The sequence below is a fragment of the Populus euphratica genome, unplaced genomic scaffold, assembly GCF_000495115.2.
Source record: "Populus euphratica unplaced genomic scaffold, PopEup_1.0 scaffold236.1, whole genome shotgun sequence".
NCBI classification, from domain to species: domain Eukaryota; kingdom Viridiplantae; phylum Streptophyta; class Magnoliopsida; order Malpighiales; family Salicaceae; genus Populus; species Populus euphratica.
Genome location: NW_011500115.1, coordinates 324,499 through 340,719, shown reverse-complemented (window position 1 = coordinate 340,719; position 16,221 = coordinate 324,499). Strand labels below are relative to the sequence as shown.

The window sequence follows — 16,221 nt, the reverse complement described above, 5'->3', positions numbered from 1 at the left end:
CATGGCTGTTCACAGACTATAACAGTTCAACTTCCGGCCTCGACAGTTGCCTGAACAAGGATCTCCCTTCCACCGAATGAAAGTCATTAACACTAACATAGCCACACCGACAATAGTTCATGACCGAGAATAATCTAATCAGAGCGATAATTACTGAAAGGGATGACAGGAACAGCACACCATCATCAATATGTTGGCAATTGCTGTGCAGTCATATAAAAACATTGATTAAATAATAATTGAAGCTTTTGAATTAAGGTTATCTTTGAAGGATATAGGAATTTGAATCTTACAATCCATTCTATCTAATTAAATTGACAGAATTAAGTACACATTACGAATGAGTGGCGACTCTTAAAGGGTTTTTCCTCTTCCATTTTATTCAATTAAATTAATAAAACTAAAAATAAATTAACATCAACAAGAGAATTTTGAAAGAGCTGGAGTCGAGAAAAGGAGAGGGTGAGCTGCGGCCCAGTAGAACCAAAATTTTACAAGGAAGCAGCCCAGCCCATCTCATTTAAAAGGTGTCTAGGTAGTGACTGTTTTTCTCTGTTTAGTGGTTAGTGATGGTTTGGGCTTGTGTTTGGACAATGAAGTAATCTTAAATCATTCCGTTTTTTACCATGGATTTCCAAATGATTCTCATTATTTATTTATTTTTTTGAAGATTATGATTCTTTTTTATAAGGTTATTTGGTCAAATATTATTATTAATAAAAAAAATAAAATAAAAAATAAGGACTCGAATATATATTGACATATAATTTACCATGGAATTAGACATAATGCATGATAAAGGTGACTAAAATACCTTGAAAAAATAATAAATTTCTGAACACATTATCACTTTCCACTAGAATAGTGTAACGAATCTTTTTCCCCTTAATCCAAAAAACTATAATAGTGTAATAAATTTTTAGATATATTAAAATATTTTTACATTGATTTTTTTGTTATTGATCAATAAAGTAGAGATATATAAGTATTTTTATAATTTAAATGGACGGTGAAACGATCAAAATGCTCCTAGAATAAAAAAAACATGAATTCAATGGACATTTTAGTATTTTTTTTACAATATTTTTTGTTGTTATAATTTAAACTGAAAAACAATTTAGTATTTAATCAAATACATAGAAATAATAAATAATAAAAATACACGGTAACACAATAAAAATACTCTTAAAATAAAAATAAAATAAGCATAGAGTCAAGGGCTTATTAGTCTTTTTTTAAAAAAAAAATTTGTAATTATAAAATTATCTTAGAGATGTTTTTGTACTTTAGCCAAAAAAAAAAACATGTGATACAACCAAAGATGCAAAGGAGGTGCCCATGTCTTTTTAGAGACATGTGCAGTGCCTCCTAGTATTAAAAAATATTATTTAACTTTAATTTTTATTTATTTAATTTTTAATTTTCAATTTAGGTTATTTTATAAAAAATTTATTTATTTTTAATTTTATCATTTAATCTCAAATTATCAAATATTATTTTTTAATTTAGTTCTTATTCTTTGGATTTTTAATTTTTTTGTCTTAACTCTCATGTAAAAGTTTTATTGGTTTTTAATTATATATTTAAATTTAAATTGATGGTATTTTATTTTTTAATATGATTCTCATTGTTTCAAGCTTTTTTGGCCCTCGTGCAAAAGTTTTTATTCTTTTTAATTTCATCATTTAATCAAGACATTGTTTTATATCAATTTTAACCTTCATTCTTTTCATTTTGTTTGGTCCTTTTACTAAATTTATTTTTTTTTAATTTTATCTTTCAATCAAATATAAAATTTATTTTGTATTTTAATTTTGATCCTTATTTTTTAAAACTATTTTTCTAATCTATATCTATGGTTGATTTTTTTCAATTTCTTTCTTTAATAGTTGATTGGTTAAGAATTGAATTTTATAATTTGTCTAAATTGGATACTCCCGGTCCAATAATTCATATCATATATTTGAAAAGTCAACATAACTAAAAAAATAATATTGTAGTTTTTTTTATCAAATTATTTCAATCTCATAGTATAGCCTATAAGTTTAGCAATACGTTAAGTTGGCTTGATCCGAATTATAGTAATTTTTGAGTTATTTTTATCTTATTTCAACATCTAAGTATCATTTAAAAAGCTCTATTGTGAAGCCAGACACAAAGGCTTGTAATGGGCTAAACAATTTTGAATGACTTCACAGGTTAGTTTGGATATTAAGCTTCACTTTCTTATTTGCCTGAATAAATTAGTTTAGTTTCAAGGATTCTTTAACCTTATTCAAGTGAAAGATATCTTTAGTTTTTTATGTTATTTAGCACTTTCACAGGTGTGTTCAGATGAATTTAAAAGTAAACATGGCATGACAAGTTAGTAATCTCATGATTGTTGGCTACATGCCCTCGTGGTTGTTGAAGTATTTGTTATGTATAACCATCAATATTAGCTAATATTAGAAATATTATTTTAAAATATTTTTTATTTTAAAAAATAAAATTCATCTATATAAAAGATTAAAAAATAAATAAGAAAAACTTTTCAAATTTAAATGCATAGCTAAAAAAATAACTATAATTTAAAACAAGTTCTCAAAACAAAATAAAAAAGAGAATGAGTGCCAATTTAAATATAAATTAAAAAAATAGGAAATAAACTATAAAAATCACTAATTAACAAAAAATAGAAAAAAAGCAAAAAGCAAAGATTAAGCATTGCTAGGCTTAGCCCGACCTATTTTGTCAAGACATGCACTAGCTTAGCAGGGCTCGTGTGATTAAGCCTTTAATTTTTTAGACAAACTATGCATTAATTGATTTGCTTAAATTCCAATTATTATGATAACCAGAGAACTAGGATTTAAGATTTTTTTATTCCTAAACTTGTTTTTCAACTCATTTTTTTTACTCAGACATCCATAAAACATCGTAAAAACCATGATAAACCTCTCATGGTTGACCTAAAAAACCTTGAAAAAACCGTCTCTAAAAACTGAAATCAACCCGAATTTAAAAATCAACCTGAGCATAAATATTTTTTTCCACGAACTTTAAAAGTTAAAAAAAAATACTTAATATGAACTCCTCTCGTCAAATAAAACCATTTAATATGAATATCATCCATTTTAGTGGTTTAAATCAGTGTCAATAATATTTTTTTTCTACCATTGGAGTTCAGTGACCTTCCTCTCTCTCATCTCTTAACCAATGATTAAAAATAACAAAAATAAATATTTTTGTACCAAGATTGAATTGGAAAAATATTAAGGTACTAGAATTGTATAGTTTGCATGATTTTTAAAATTCAATAATCAGAGTACAACTTTTGTAAAACTCATGGCATGCTATCCATGTTTGATTTATTTATTTTTTCATTTCGGTCTCTCTTTTTTCAATCTTGTCTTTTTATAAGAAACTAAAATCAATTGGTCTTCAATTAAAACAAAATCATTAAAAAAAATTTGAAGAGCAAATTAAAAAAATATAAAATTTTGCACAACCTATTTACGATAATGTGTGAGAGGATGAATAGTGAAATCTTATATAATTATCATTTGTTTTTACTAGTTGGCATTGCTTAAACTTTGAACTCGGCTATTAAGAGTTTGTTTGGTACTGTGGTAGTAATTGTATTTTAAAAAAATATTTTTTATTTGGAAATATATTAAAAATATATATATTTTAAAAAATTATTTTTGATATCAACACATCAAAACAATTTGAAAATATATAACATAAATAATTTGAAACAAATAAAAAAATAAAAATAATTTATTTTTATTACACATATTTTTGAAACGCAAAAATAAATAAGTTCTAAAATTACATATATAACTTCGATAAGTGATGAACTCTCGAGTCTCAATTAAAATTTCTAGATTAATCATGATGCTAAAATCACAACTATTAAATTTGACTTCATTTGTTAAGTTAAATCAAAATTTGAATTAGATTTTAAATTTAAAAAAATATGTATTTATCTAACAAAATTCTATGAACTTAATTGGATAAATATATAATGTAATTAACTTTGTCAAACCAACTATTAACCTGATTCAAATACGGCTAGGTTAACATAAACAAAGATGTATATATATATATATATAATGCTTTATTTTGAATAAAAATATTAATCCAGATTCTTTTTTATATCAGTTTCAACTAGGTTGAACAATTATTGTAGAATCAAACACATAATGATATATTGTAAGAAACTACTAGATTAAAAATATGGTCACACTCTTCGTAACTAGGAGATTATTTAGTATCATGTTAGCTTTTGTTTTTTGCCCAACCAGGAAGAAAAAACAATTTGGTTAATCAAATAATTTATATGTTTTGTCTTAAATATTATATATAATTGCATTTTAAATTTTAATTTTATAAAAACTATTTTTTATTCATGACGATCTATTTTTCATGTAGAAAATCATCTTCATATTTTAAACCAAATATATTTTTTAAAACTCATTTCTTAAAATAACAATTGAAAATATTTTTTTTAAATCACAACACATTATATCAATCACAACAAAACACCCTAGGGAACACATTATTCCTGTCAAACCTCCCGCGTAGGAACGTTCCCATTTTAAACAAGGTCTCCGACTCTAGGGTTTTACCAGGGGATGGAAAGCAAGCAATGTTGACAATTTAATGGATAACTTGATCTTATAAACGAAAAAATGGAAACCCCGGATTCAAAAACCACAACATCACCACCACCGCAGCAAGAATCAGACCTCAAAAGGCCCAAGATGTCCGCTACAACCTCCGAGGACGAAGACGCCGCCACCACAACCCCCGGTGACGACACAACCATTAAAAAGCAAAGATACAAGCGCCGCAAAATCGCAATATTCTTCGCATACTGCGGCGTTGGCTATCAAGGTATGCAGAAGAACCCAGGTGCCAAAACCATAGAAGGGGACCTCGAAGAGGCCCTTTTTCACGCCGGTGCTGTCCCTGAACATGACCGTGGCATCCCCAAGCGCTATGACTGGGCTCGTTCTGCTCGTACTGACAAGGGCGTGAGCGCTGTGGGGCAGGTTGTCTCGGGCCGGTTCTACATCGACCCGCCTGGACTTGTGGAACGCTTGCATTCAAATCTTTCTCCTCAGATTAGGATTTTCGGGTACAAGAGAGTGACGGGTTCGTTTAATGCTAAGAAGTTTTGTGATCGGAGAAGGTACGTCTATTTAATTCCTGTCTTTGCTCTTAATCCTTGCTCGCATCGTGATAGGGAGAGCGTGTTAGCTAGTTTAGGGTCTGGTAGTGAGCTTGTTAAGTGCTTGCAGTGTTCGGAAAGAGGGCGTAAGGTTGTTGGTGCTGTTGGTAAGCGCAGCTTTGAATCAAAATCTGATGTTTCCCCAACAGAAATTTGGTCAAATGATAAAGATACTACTCTAAAATATGAAATTAAAGAGGAGGTCAGTGGTCTTATGGATAATGGTGATGGAGATATTAGGAATTCTGAACCTGTTGATGAAACTAAGGTCTTTCAAAATGAAGACAGCGGTAAAAAATCTGAAACGACTGAGTCAGGCATTTCATCAAACAGTGAAGATGCTAATGCCAACCCGGAAATTAAAGATGAGATGATGGTGTCCATTGAGAATGGTGATGATAAAAATACAAAATCAGAAGAGGAAGCGATCAAGGGAAGTGGATTTTGTTACGGAGAGAAGGAGAAAGAGAGATTCAATCGAATATTGAATTATTATGTGGGGAGTCATAACTTCCATAATTTTACCACTAGAACTAAGGCTGAAGACCCCTCTGCTCAGCGCTACATCATTTCATTTGATGCGAAGACTACAGTTACTGTTGAAGGCATTGAGTTTGTGAAGTGTGAGGTTGTTGGGCAGAGTTTCATGCTTCATCAGATACGGAAGATGATTGGTGTTGCCGTGGCTATTATGAGGAACTGTGCATCTGAGTCGTTGATACAAACTGCTCTGCAAAAGTAAGGACTTCTAATCTTTTTCCCTTTCAATGGGCTGTGTTCTCGTATCACTGATGTTTTTCTCTAATCAATGTTTTACCAAATTTACAGGAATGTTAACATCAATGTGCCTACAGCTCCCGAGGTTGGGTTATACTTGGATGAGTGCTTTTTCACATCATATAACCAGAAATGGAAAGACAGCCATGAAGAACTTTCCATGAAAGATTACGAAGAGGAAGCAGAGGAATTCAAGATGCAGCACATATACTCACACATTGCTACAACGGAACACAAGGAAGGATCAGTGGCTCTGTGGTTGCATTCTCTCAACTACTGAAACTATCCCGATCTTCGTGTTTGCGACAATGGAGACAATATCACCATTGAAGACAAAAATGGCAGGGAAAGCACTATGGTTGAAAACATGACTGAGTGTACAACTTAGGGAAACTTATCTTACTTCACTATCCATAAACTGATTGCTTTTACTCTTTTTGGAATTATTACAACTGGGTTTAGGTTCTTATGGTCTCCCTTACCAGTTATTTTATTTAATTAACAGTTAATTGATGCTTGGCATTTGCTTTCTAAAGCAACTTAGAAGTCAATGAAAATATTATCTCTGGGGTTTAGTTGTTCAGCAACTGTGTACAGTAAGGGTGTTTAAAAACTTAGTTATTCGGTAACGTTCTGTTTGCATGAGTACGGCAGAGCTGATAAGTGAAGCATTGTCTTTGTCTGGGATTGTTTCCAGGGCTTGGATTTTTGTGACTTGATGTGGTGTGACTATAACAACATGAAAAATCGTACAAGCTATTAAACGGAGGAAATAAGAACTCCTATGAAGATATACAAGTGGTGAATGTGGGAGGGTCTGCGGTGGCACTCGTTTTCTTGGTCACAAGAGCTTTGTTTTGTATGCCCATTACATGTTTAACTTCAATGGTCACTCGGCATTTTACTGGAAAATTAATGTTTGTGTGCATTTATTCGTTTCTTGATTTGCTATCTCTTATTGGATAGAAAATTCTAGCTCTATTCCTGCTAAGATGAGTGCCTGCAATCTTCCGTTTCCTTCTAATATATTGATTATGAATACCTAGCCTGCACCCCAGCCTTTTGCCTCGTATTCTGTCTCTTCTTTCCATCTGTTTGGTTGCTGGGAAAACTTAGAAGAACAAGAGAAAAAATGGGACTTGGTATGTGTGTTTTTTTGCCTTCTTTTCTCAACTAAGCTAGAGTCCTCTCACGGGGTAAAAAAGCTAACACATTGTCTTGGTAGAAATTATGAAAAAACAGATTTAGTGGTTAATTTTTCAGGATTATGGATTAAGATCGTTTTAATTATGGTATATAAAATACTCGTTCTAGAATCTGTGCAAAAACTCCTGAAAACTCTTAATAAACAGAAACGAATACATGGAAAAGTTTGAACACTAGCGAAAAAGAATCGGGTAGCTACAAAAATAGTAACGCTCTCCAATGAGTACAATGAAACCGAATCATTGCCCGTTGCAGGTTCTTGGGTGATTGCTCTCTAATTCATAAAGTTGGAAAAATTCATGGGGAAGCAGTACACCAGGATAGCGTTTTCCAGCTTGAGTTTCAACGAGGCCACAGTTGTTTGCTTTCTTTATTAGTTGGTGCGGGAGCAGTAGAGCGCCGCCGCGTTCTTCAACTTGAGCTTTGGTTTGTTTTTGAGCATCAACAGATCCACAGTTACTTGCTTTCTCGAATACTTGATGTGGGAGTAGAAGAGCGCCAGTGCGTTCTTCAACTCTAGCTACGATTTGTCTGTGAACTTTAACTGATTCAGGGTTACTTGCCTCCCTGCATTGTGGCGATGGGAGCAGTAGAGCGCCACGGCCTTCTTCTTCAACTTGAGCTTCAGTTAGTTTGCCATTGTTTTCCCTGTTGAATAACCTCTGCGGCGGCGGCGGCTTAACTTGATTGCTATCTTCGGCTGGAAGGTCTGGTGGTAGCGCAGGATTACTTTTCTTGCTGAAACGTTCATCAGGTTTCACTGGCGGGATCAAGCAATTCCCCATTATAGCAAAATAAATTTCCAAGGAATATGAACCTTTGAAAGAAAACTATACCAGGATTTGTTGTGCAAGAATCAAAGCTAGGGTCCCCTATTTATAGATTTGATGTAACTTCACCGTATCCCAATCGGATCAAGAACCAGAAGTTTACCAATATTGTTTTCCCTATTTTCATATGGACTTCACCCTCCAAAAGGGCTTCGAAAAACCCTGAGCTCGCCAATCCCTTCGGCCTGCGGCGGATTAATCTCTGAAAACTTGCACTTGTAGACGTAGATTTTCTTGGGAGACTGCACAGGCCAGTAGCATATGATGGACTTGCACTCTATTATTTCGCAAATTGTAGGCCCGCTTGCTACCTAATTAGGCTTTTACCAAAATTTCTTTAGGCCTGAAGGATTGTATTGTCTCTCTTTTTTTCCGATGCTTATAGATTTCTTTTGAAATTATTTTTTCTCGAATAATCTTAATTCTGCACACTCCTCACATATTCCTCTGACTCTTGCGTATTGATATACCTTGTCCCTTAGAGAATTGATATTTGGCTCACCAATACTTGCTTCAATCAAAATCCTGTTAATAACCTGAAAGCAGTTGTTGATATTAAGTAACAATCTTCACTACAAATCTTCATGCAGCCCAAACTCGTTCAGTTTTATATTTTAACTCCTTAAAAAATCATTTTTATTAATTTTAGTTTCATTAATCAATTAAATTAAGATCATACGACTATACCAAAACTAATAATGGTCAAATAGTAAAAATTTAGAATTAAAAGATTTGTTCTTTTTATAATCTCATGTTCTTATTAACTTCAGTATTTATGAAATTAATAGTGATACGCATAAGTTGATCTATATACCTATATTAATCTAAAAAAAAAAATAAACATGACCATTCCAACTTGAATCAATTATTTTTTTTCTTTCATGTTAACTAATTTAAAATTAAATTTAAATCAAATCACTAAAAATTCAATTAAATCAACATTTAATTTGGTTTGACTCAGAAATCAACAAGAGCAATCTTTAAATTCATGGTTTTCAATTTTACATTTTAACCCTCCTTAACCATTTAAGCCCAAAAAAATCATTTTTATTAATTTGAGTTTTATTAATCAGTTAAATTGAGACCCGAAAACTAAATTGAAGAAAATTTATTTTTCCCTGTGAGATTAACCAGATTAAACGAGTCATTAAAAACCCAATTAAATCAATATTTAACTGGAAAATCAACTATTCGTTTTCTTCATCAACCGGTCACGGCTGGCCAAAACGGTTAAACAACCATGGTCGTGCTGTTAATTTCAACACCGCTAGTTCATAATGCCAAGAACAAGGCGCTCTTAATTTCAAAAAAAAAAAAAAAGGGGGAAACGAAAACGACATTCCATCCTCCAATTTATACATAGAAAGTAACCCCAAAAACATCCGAATGCTACGCGATGCCTCGCGTTGAATACAATAAAAGATGACTGTTATCCATAGATGACCCGCCGTACAATCCAGGGTGATCACTCTCTAATCCATAATCCATCATCGGACGGTACTCCAGCTCCTCATCATGATCATAAGCAAATTCCGGTATCTCAATCTCACTCCTCCTCACATGGTCCCAAAGAAACTCCAGCCTTGTCACGTATCTCAGCTTCGAGTATAACCTGATCACACCCGTTAATCAATCAATTAATTAAAGTCAATCCAGCAATTAACACCTACCAAGCACCAATGAATCATGCTCCAAAACCTTAAGCACTTTCCATGTGAGTGGAGCTAGGTCAAAAAGGCTACAAGGGGACCCTCAGAAAAGGCAAGAGTCTTGTTATCTTACCCTCCACTGAACAGAAAACGACCAAGAGTGGCAAGAAAGAGCCTGGCTTGAAGGCCCGGATGCAAAAAGTAAATAGATTCAAGATGATTCTTGACGCTGATCGGAATATCCTCGTAAATTGATCGAAGGGTCGAAATCCCAGGGAGATTCTCACTCCTTTGAACATCTGTGTGCATATACACCACCGAAAATGGTTTTTCTTCTAATTTTGGATATATTTTCTCCTCCAAGTACTTCTTCAACACCTCACCGCTCACCTCCCGAGCTAAAACCCCACAAAAAAGGTTACTTTTCCAACAAAAATAGAAAAATAAATCCCAAAAAATGCCTCAAGTAAACTGCATGCTGTCCTTACCAGGGAAGTGCTTGCCGGTGATGAGAAGAACCTTACGGCCAACTTTATCACGGCCTTGAATCTTGAAAATACCAAGTTCTTCCAAGAGATTTTCTTGGTCAGACTGAGATAGAGAAAAAGAGGAATCCATGGCCATTAGAGTAGAGAAATAGAGTTTGATTTCTTGACGTTTGAGAGGGAAGCTGCGATGAAAATGAGTTTGAAAGCGAGAGAGGAGGAGGGGGGGTTTATATAGGGAAAAAATGATCAAGGTGGGGACTTGTCCGTAAATCTAATAGGATAGGGTTGAGATTCACAAAAGGTGGGAATATTCTTAAGCATCTTCCGTTTTTGGATTGGGAAGTGAACTGAGCCAGGTTAAACTCGGTCACGTGTTGCTGACACGTATGGGACCGATGCAGGTTTTACAGTTATAGTAATATTATCCCTTTTCAATATTGTGATAATTTGGAATTCTTGCATTTTGTGCATCAAATGGCAAAGATATTTTTAGTAAAATATTCATATTGAAATTGGAAAATTAATAGTCATTTTCACTTTTAAAAAAAAATTTGATTTTTTTTATTGCTTCAATTAATTTACATCCTATTGATTAAGAACAAAGCACATCTCTCGTGATCTTTCCTTGAATATAAAAGATATATTAATATAAAAATTAAAAAGCATACGTCTTCTACCAATCATGTGTTAGATAAACGGTCCACATTTAAACTGATTTATTCACTGATCAATTATATTTTTAATACTTTTCTATTAAGATCTGAATCGTAGTTGATTACTTTAAAGAATTAAAAAACCCATGCACTAGTTAAGCTAAAAATTCAAAGGCTATATCTCCTAGTTACATCTGTATTTAAGAATACCAGGCAACTTTTTCTTGTATTGCTTTGCATGGGACGATTTGGGAATTTTGACAAGCATTGTATTTCAATTCTCTGTCACTTGAGTATGATTACAAGTCTTTATGTGGATTACTGTTTGATTATTTGATAGTGTGATAGTAAAAATTATTTTTATTTAAAAATATATCTGAATAATTTTTTAAAATTTATTTTTAATATTAAAAAATTAAAAAATCTAAAAATACATTTTTAATATTAAAAAATTAAAAAATCTATAAAAAAAAAACAATATGAATCAAAGAAAAAACTAAAAAATCAATTTAAAAAAACATTTTTAAAACAAAAAACAAATGAATTCTAGTAGAATATAAATAAATACAGATTTATAAAACCAGACCGTGCAAGACCAAGATGGCAAATATTATTTTAAAATTAAGGTAACAATAACACTTGAGAGAAAGAATTAAGTATTCTACTAATTATGTTGAATAATGCAAATAAACATATTAATAGCATGTAACACAATAAACAACAACATAACTAAAGTGTTTAAAGTAAAAATATAAAAGAAAAGAGATTATAAACTCAATTTTAAAAATAGCTTAGCAAGCTTATATTTATATTTTAATTGCCAATCATACTTGAGCACTAAAATCTTTTACTAATCAAAGTAAAAGATATAATGTTTTTTATAAATTCAAAAAAAACAATTATATCATTTAAAAATATTTTATTTTCAAGATTTGTTTTTGCTGGCAATACCTCACCTGTCAATAATTTATTCATACTCCCAAGTATTTATAAATATTTTTATTTTAAAAATACAATACACCACCATACTAAACAAACAGTTAAATTAGTCTCTCACTGCATGGTGCTTGACCACATACCCTCGTTCATTCTCCTTCCATGAAAGGGGAAAAAAAACTTAGTGAATATTTTGTGTTGATACTCGTACTAGATTACATGAAGAATTCAGGTGGGTGGCGTGACTTACAACCTTTAATTATTTTGTTAATTTCTCGTCAAATCCCAACCAATTTCTTCTTATTTTATTTCAACGTGGAAACATAAGAAAAGGGGTTTTTTCGAAATTTTGTGAGGCATATTATTTTAAATATAGATGGTTTGTCGACGATCTTGGATCAATGAAAACTAAGCAGAAATACACAAATATTTAGAATAAAAAAATATATGTATATAAAAATAATGCGATTGCTGCTACTAATACCTTTTTCCGGGCCCTAAATGTCATGCGAGTCATGGATCTGTCAGTTCTCGGAGTTACTTTAACTTTGGGATTCTCGAGATTCTCGATCCAGGAATCACAAGTATTTTTAATTTTAAATTATGTTTTAATAATTTTGATGTGATGTTGTAAATAGTTTTTTAAAATAAAAAAATATTTTTTAGATATATTTATAAATTAAAAATGCTTTAAAAATAATTTATACCACTAGATATTTTTAATGAAATTTAAAAATAAAAAATTATTATAATCCATTTTCAATCCAAAAAAATTAAAATTAAAAAATATTACCCACCACATCACCAAATATATTATTAAAAAATGGTTTAGTTTATATGTGTTTGGTAATTCATGAAAAATACCTTTTAAAATTATTTTTTATTAAAAAAAATTTAATTTTTTTTAACATTAAAACATTAAAATTATTAAAATTTATATTTTAAGTAAAAAATAATTTTAAAAGCACTTTAAAATATATATTAAACCACATAATAAAAATAACTTTGGGATAACCTAATTAGTATTGATTGGGTTACAAGGTAATTGGATAAAAACTTTTTACTATAAGCTATGATTTTTTTTAATATTTTATTTTTTTATTATTCTTCTTCAATTTGGCTAAGTTGATGGGATTAACCAGGTTTAGTCAAATAAATAATTTTTAATTAAAATTAAAATTTATTTTAATAAAAATCAAGGTTTTTTAACCAACCCATTATTTATTTATTTAGAGTTATGACCATGTCAGTTTTTTATGAAAGTTTAGTTATTATTTTTATTTTTAATAATTTTTTATATATTTTTAAATTGTTTTGATATATTAATATTAAAAATATTTTTTTAAAAAAAAAATTATTTTAATATATTTATAAATTAATTTTTATCACATTTTCAAATTCATGAAGTAATAGATAAGGATAGCAGGCCCATCTACCGAAAATAACATGTCTCAAACAAATAAATATTAAATTGCTTGATGACGCAACAGCAGCAGTTAAAGTTGAAGGCATTAATGAATTAAACGATGATGATATTAAATAGATGCTAGAAAAAAGAGGACATGTAAAACAAAAGGGACAATGCAGGTGTCGACGGTGGTCCCTTGTCAATTAAAACAATCATTAGGCAGAACAACTATGTTTCAGGGACTGTCTGTGAGTGAGTTGGACCGCACTTTTTTTTTTGAAAAAGCTTCATATTAACATTTTTTTTATTGTTTTAATGTATTAATATAAAAAATAAAAAATATTTTAATATATCTTCAAATAAAAATTATTTTAAAAAAATAACATCTATCACACTTAAAAAAACATAAAATTTAATTTTTTATTTTCAACTCATGTATGGTTGGTGGTTAAAGCTCTATTCAAGGAAATCAAAAACTTAAAGGGTGGTTAATCCTCAGCAAGCAATATTTCGCCATTCAATAAAGAGAGATTTTTAAAATTTAACACAGTTTTTTTAAAAAAAATCAGAAATTTTCAAATACATGGCAGAATAGCAGGGTTTTTTTTTTGTTGAAAAAAAGGAGCATAGGCTGAGGACAATGACTGAGAAAACATAAGCTTCCCTGGGAGATAGAAAACAGGTGTTTCCGGTGAACAAATCTCAGTGAAAGTTTGCTCTTGTAGTGGATTATATGGTTCTTAGACCTTCTCTATCTGACAGTGGATTTCTGCCTTTCTGGTTTCAGATAAACTTAATTATTCATCCCATTATCTTATCTTGTGCGAGTGTATAAGAATCTAGCACAGAATCACTCAAAAGATTGTATGGTTCCACCTTTTTTACTACAAAATCTATGACAATTCACCTATATATGATCCTGTCTTGACTATCCAGGATATATAATATTCTCACTATCCATGTTAAATCTTAAATAAATATCCAGCAGTCGTCTTCACCGTCTCTTTAACGTTAAATTAATTTTTATCACATTTTCAAATTCATGAAGTAATAGATAAGGATAGCAGGCCCATCTACCGAAAATAACATGTCTCAAACAAATAAATATTAAATTGCTTGATGACGCAACAGCAGCAGTTAAAGTTGAAGGCATTAGTGAATTAAACGATGATGATATTAAATAGATGCTAGAAAAAAGAGGACATGTAAAACAAAAGGGACAATGCAGGTGTCGACGGTGGTCCCTTGTCAATTAAAACAATCATTAGGCAGAACAACTATGTTTCAGGGACTGTCTGTGAGTGAGTTGGACCGCACTTTTTTTTTTGAAAAAGCTTCATATTAACATTTTTTTTATTGTTTTAATGTATTAATATAAAAAATAAAAAATATTTTAGTATATCTTCAAACAAAAATTATTTAAAAAAAAAATCTATCACACTTAAAAAAAAACACTTAGAATTTAATTTTTTATTTTCAACTCATGTATGGTTGGTGGTTAAAGCTCTATTCAAGGAAATCAAAAACTTAAAGGGTGGTTAATCCTCAGCAAGCAATATTTCGCCTTTCAATAAAGAGAGATTTTTAAAATTTAACACAGTTTTTTTAAAAAAAATCAGAAATTTTCAAATACATGGCAGAATAGCAGGGTTTTTTTTTTGTTGAAAAAAAGGAGCATAGGCTGAGGACAATGACTGAGAAAACATAAGCTTCCCTGGGAGATAGAAAACAGGTGTTTCCGGTGAACAAACCTCAGTGAAAGTTTGCTCTTGTAGTGGATTATATGGTTCTTAGACCTTCTCTATCTGACAGTGGATTTCTGCCTTTCTGGTTTCAGATAAACTTAATTATTCATCCCATTATCTTATCTTGTGCGAGTGTATAAGAATCTAGCACAGAATCACTCAAAAGATTGTATGGTTCCACCTTTTTTACTACAAAATCTATGACAATTCACCTATATATGATCCTGTCTTGACTATCCAGGATATATAATATTCTCACTATCCATGTTAAATCTTAAATAAATATCCAGCAGTCGTCTTCACCGTCTCTTTAACGTTGAAAATCTTAGGTTTAAGTTCGTTTGGAGTCTTGAATTTAGGAACAGTACGACACCGTTGTTTGCCTACATTGTATTAAAAATGTGTTAGGTAATGGGATAGCTGTGGTTATAATTTGAAAAAAATTATTTTATAAAAAAATATTTTTAATTGAGATTGGTTTAAAAAATTAAATATTTGATTAAAACTGTGGTTGAAATTAAGGTTAAAAAAAATAGTTTAATGTGTGTTGGTTAATAATGCTTTTGAAATTGAGGATTTAAAATAATTTTAAAAAATATATATTAATTTGATAGTTTTTAATTTAAATATTGTAGATTTAATTTTTGTTATTATATCATGAAATAAATAATACTTTATATAATATATTTTTTATTATTTCATTAAAATATCTACAATTCCATCACGTATGAAATATATTCAGTAAAGACTATAGTTTTTTTGATTTTTTAAATGCGTAATAATATCAGGTAAAATATAATGAAGAATGAAATTGAGATTGCGATCAAATTATGCAAATGCTACTTTATCAAGCTATTTCTATCTAATTTATATAGTATTATTAAATATGTTAAACATTAGTTTTTTGAATAAAAAATAATTAAAAAATTAAAAATAATTTTTTTTTTATTAGAGTAAACCTAGTTGAATGTATTTTAAGTTTTTAACCGGAACCGATTTAGCCAAACTAGTTGAATGTATTTTAAGTTTTTAACCGGACCGGTTTAGCCAGCCCGACTGAAACTGTATGCACGTGTACATTGTTCATGCTAATTAATTAGCATGAACAATGTAAATGTAACATGCATGCAGTGTAGAGTGTATGCAAGTTACACTGTGAATGCTAATTAATTAGCATGCACAATGCGTAAATATATGTTTTTTATTGTTTATTGTTGAAATAAAAGCAACCTCTTGTTGTGATTATTAAATAAACAGTTAATGATATATTTTTTTTTAATCAAACATATATTTCTTGTGTTTTATTTTAAC

General features: G+C 30.4%; 3 protein-coding genes across 3 annotated transcripts; 1 reads left to right on the top strand and 2 right to left on the bottom strand.

Annotated features, from left to right (window-relative positions):
• The first annotated feature begins 4,549 nt into the window (after positions 1 to 4,549).
• On the top strand, positions 4,550 to 6,624 carry LOC105109931 (tRNA pseudouridine synthase A, mitochondrial). Its single transcript, XM_011004805.1, is given in 2 exon segments — positions 4,550 to 5,956; positions 6,047 to 6,624. Coding segments are annotated over 2 exon segments (1,617 nt in total). The 5' UTR covers positions 4,550 to 4,676; the 3' UTR covers positions 6,384 to 6,624.
• A 689-nt stretch (positions 6,625 to 7,313) lies between these two features.
• On the bottom strand, positions 7,314 to 8,609 carry LOC105109930 (uncharacterized). The gene is made up of 2 exons (XM_011004804.1): positions 7,585 to 8,609; positions 7,314 to 7,516 (listed from the first exon to the last, which is right to left on the bottom strand). The coding sequence occupies exons 1-2, from the start codon at positions 7,984 to 7,986 to the stop codon at positions 7,499 to 7,501; spliced, it is 420 nt and encodes a 139-aa protein (XP_011003106.1). The 5' UTR covers positions 7,987 to 8,609; the 3' UTR covers positions 7,314 to 7,498.
• A 624-nt stretch (positions 8,610 to 9,233) lies between these two features.
• On the bottom strand, positions 9,234 to 10,421 carry LOC105109929 (rho GTPase-activating protein gacY-like). The gene is made up of 3 exons (XM_011004803.1): positions 10,169 to 10,421; positions 9,814 to 10,078; positions 9,234 to 9,643 (listed from the first exon to the last, which is right to left on the bottom strand). The coding sequence occupies exons 1-3, from the start codon at positions 10,302 to 10,304 to the stop codon at positions 9,421 to 9,423; spliced, it is 624 nt and encodes a 207-aa protein (XP_011003105.1). The 5' UTR covers positions 10,305 to 10,421; the 3' UTR covers positions 9,234 to 9,420.
• Between the last annotated feature and the right edge of the window lie 5,800 nt (positions 10,422 to 16,221).